The 2,555-nt window shown below is 45.9% G+C and overlaps 1 protein-coding gene across 1 annotated transcript in view; it reads left to right on the top strand.

The window, feature by feature from the left end:
• LOC105299998 (histone H2A type 3) overlaps window positions 1–736 on the top strand; it is a gene marked incomplete at its 5' end in the record, with an annotated part of 2,583 nt that extends 1,847 nt beyond the window's left edge. Inside the window, 2 exon segments of the mRNA XM_011372008.1 lie at window positions 295–524; window positions 526–736. Coding sequence (XP_011370310.1) covers window positions 295–524; window positions 526–736 — 441 coding nt within the window.
• Between the last annotated feature and the right edge of the window lie 1,819 nt (window positions 737–2,555).

Below are 2,555 nucleotides of genomic sequence, written 5' to 3' on the forward strand. Positions count from 1 at the left end.
TATTTGTCTACAACAGTTAACTATGACGTGGAGCAACCCTATTTATGTGTCCTGTATTCAAATCAAGGATAGGAGTTCTCAGTTTCTGGTAGGCTCAAACTCTTTGCAACGTCATCACTGGGAAAGTCACATGCAAATTAAGGGATGGCGACTCCTTTTCTGATTGGCTATCGTCACCATCCAATCGGACGGCGCTAGCTCATCTACCTCCGGTTCCTATATAAAGGACTGGCGGCCTGGCAGGCTCATTATTTTAGGTTCTGGTTCTTGTATTTTTCACGTCGTATTTGAGAGCTGTCAGGTTGCGGCAAGCAGAAGGATGAAGCGCGCGCGCCAAAGCTAAGTCGCGCTCCGTCTTGCGCAGGCCTTCAGTTTCCTGTGGGTCGCGTTCACCGCTTGCTCCACAAGGGCAACTACTCGGAGCGCGTGGGCGCTGGCGCCCCTGTGTACTTGGCAGCAGTATTGGAATACTTGACAGCCGAGATATTGGAACTGGCAGGTAATGCGGCCTGGGACAATAAGAAAACGCATCATTCTTCACCACCTGCAGCTGGCCATACGCAATGACGAAGAGCTCAACAAGTTGCTGGGTCGAGTGACCATAGTTCAGGGCGGCGTCCTGCCCAACATCCAGGCCGTGCTGCTGCCCGGGAAGACTGAGAGCCACCACAAAGCCAAGGGCAAGGGAAGCTGCGAAGTGGGCGGGGAACGGCCTTGCGCCGAGGGGACTCCGTGACACCAAGGCTCTTTTAAGAGCCACTCACAGTATCGAGAAAATAGCTGCATTAGCGTCTTCTTGTGCGTTACGGGAGAAGGTCGGGCAACGCCTAGGCCGCCGCAGGCTCCGGGCTTTGCTGCAGGGAGTGCTAGCCGGAAGTGACAGCGCCCTTTGCCGAGAGTCTCCCTCCAGCTCGCGGGATTTCAATACCACCCATCCCGAAGATACCAGTGGTAATTTATAATTCCCCAAAGTGTCAGTTGGTCACATTTAGACATTGAGTATAGACTTTTAATCTGGTGTTAAATACTCGTAATCTTTAGAATTTGCCGTTTCAAGTTATGATAAACTACGGTTTCCATTTAAAATGTGAGTTGAGGTGGTAGTTTGTAGAGATCATAGGTAGAGTCCATCGGAACTACGATCAGATTTATTGGGTTGGAAATTCTAAAATCTTGATGTTCGTTTCGCTATAGGTGTTTTCGGTATTGAGAGATTTTTAAAGGGGGTATAAACTTTTTAAGGAAACCATAATTGATTAAAGGAATTTATCAATTTGGGATGGTCAAAGAGCCTCTTAAATTGTTAATATCGGAATAAAATAATTTGTACAGAGTTTGATAAGGGAAACTAGTTTTGTGAACTTAGTAAATGTAAAGTGACTATTATTAGGACCAGATGATGTATTTCTGTGGCTGCTTCAGAAGATGACTGTTAACTTCACATTCTGCTATAAAGCTGGGTTGGAGTTCCAGAGATGCCCCTGCAAAATCAGCTGAGAAACGGGAATGTAAATGGCACCTACTTTATGGAGGGGCTAAATGAGTTGCTCCCAGATAATCCCTAAAACAATGCCTGGCAGAAAAAAAAGACTTTGGCACTTGTTTTTCTTGTCATTATCATTGTTATTGTCATTAATATTTTATTATAAGTATAAGCAGTAAGACAATATTCAGAAATATAATTGTTTTACTAAAATTAAGTCTACTAAACCAGGGCTCTCTAGAACCATCTGGAGCTAGCCAGCCATCTGCTACTCTTTAGAACATAGCCCAGCACCACAAAACTATTCCTGCCAAAGACCGATAGGCAATTGCTGTTTGTATGGATGGAAACACCGGACTCCCTGCAGTGTGGGAAGGAAGAAAGTGGGCCCAGCGGCCCAATTTCAGGAAACAAACTGCCAAGGACCATTCTAGACTCCAGTGCCTTCTTGAGCAGCCAGCATGTTCCCAGTGATGGCCTTCAGTTTTCGTGTAAATTTTCGTTCACATGTTGATACCAATATAGGTCATCGTATCCCTCACATTCTATGGAGGTACTGAAGGAAGCCTTTTCTGGGGCAGGGGCTTAGGCATTCCAAACATTAAGATGGAGCTTCAGGTTGTTGATTTAATTTCTCAAGTACGGTGTCGGGAGGGAAGCTGGGAGGTAGAAGATGTACTCAGACACCACTTCCCCTCTCCTCTGTGACTGAGCTGTCCCATATGCAGCCACAAGCCACAAGGGCTACCTAATTTTTCGGTCACCCTAGCCACACTTGGCCAGAGGCTACCACACACTGGACATCACCATCCTTGCAGAAAGTTATTAGACAACTCTAGTCTAAAATCCAATCATATGTCCAAGCTGCCTGCTTCCACAAGACAAGCACTGTGGGGCTCAGCAAGTCTATCCCCAGGTATTGTATACAAGAGCTCCAACAGATGCCCATACACCCATGTTCACAGCATTATTTCTAACATCCCAAGTGTCCCTAACGGATAAACAAAATGTGGTCTATTCAGCCATAAACAATAGTGGTGTTCTGATTCATGCTGCAACATGGATGAATCTC

This window comes from Pteropus vampyrus, unplaced genomic scaffold (assembly GCF_000151845.1).
Source record: "Pteropus vampyrus isolate Shadow unplaced genomic scaffold, Pvam_2.0 Scaffold197, whole genome shotgun sequence".
NCBI classification, from domain to species: Eukaryota; Metazoa; Chordata; class Mammalia; order Chiroptera; family Pteropodidae; genus Pteropus; species Pteropus vampyrus.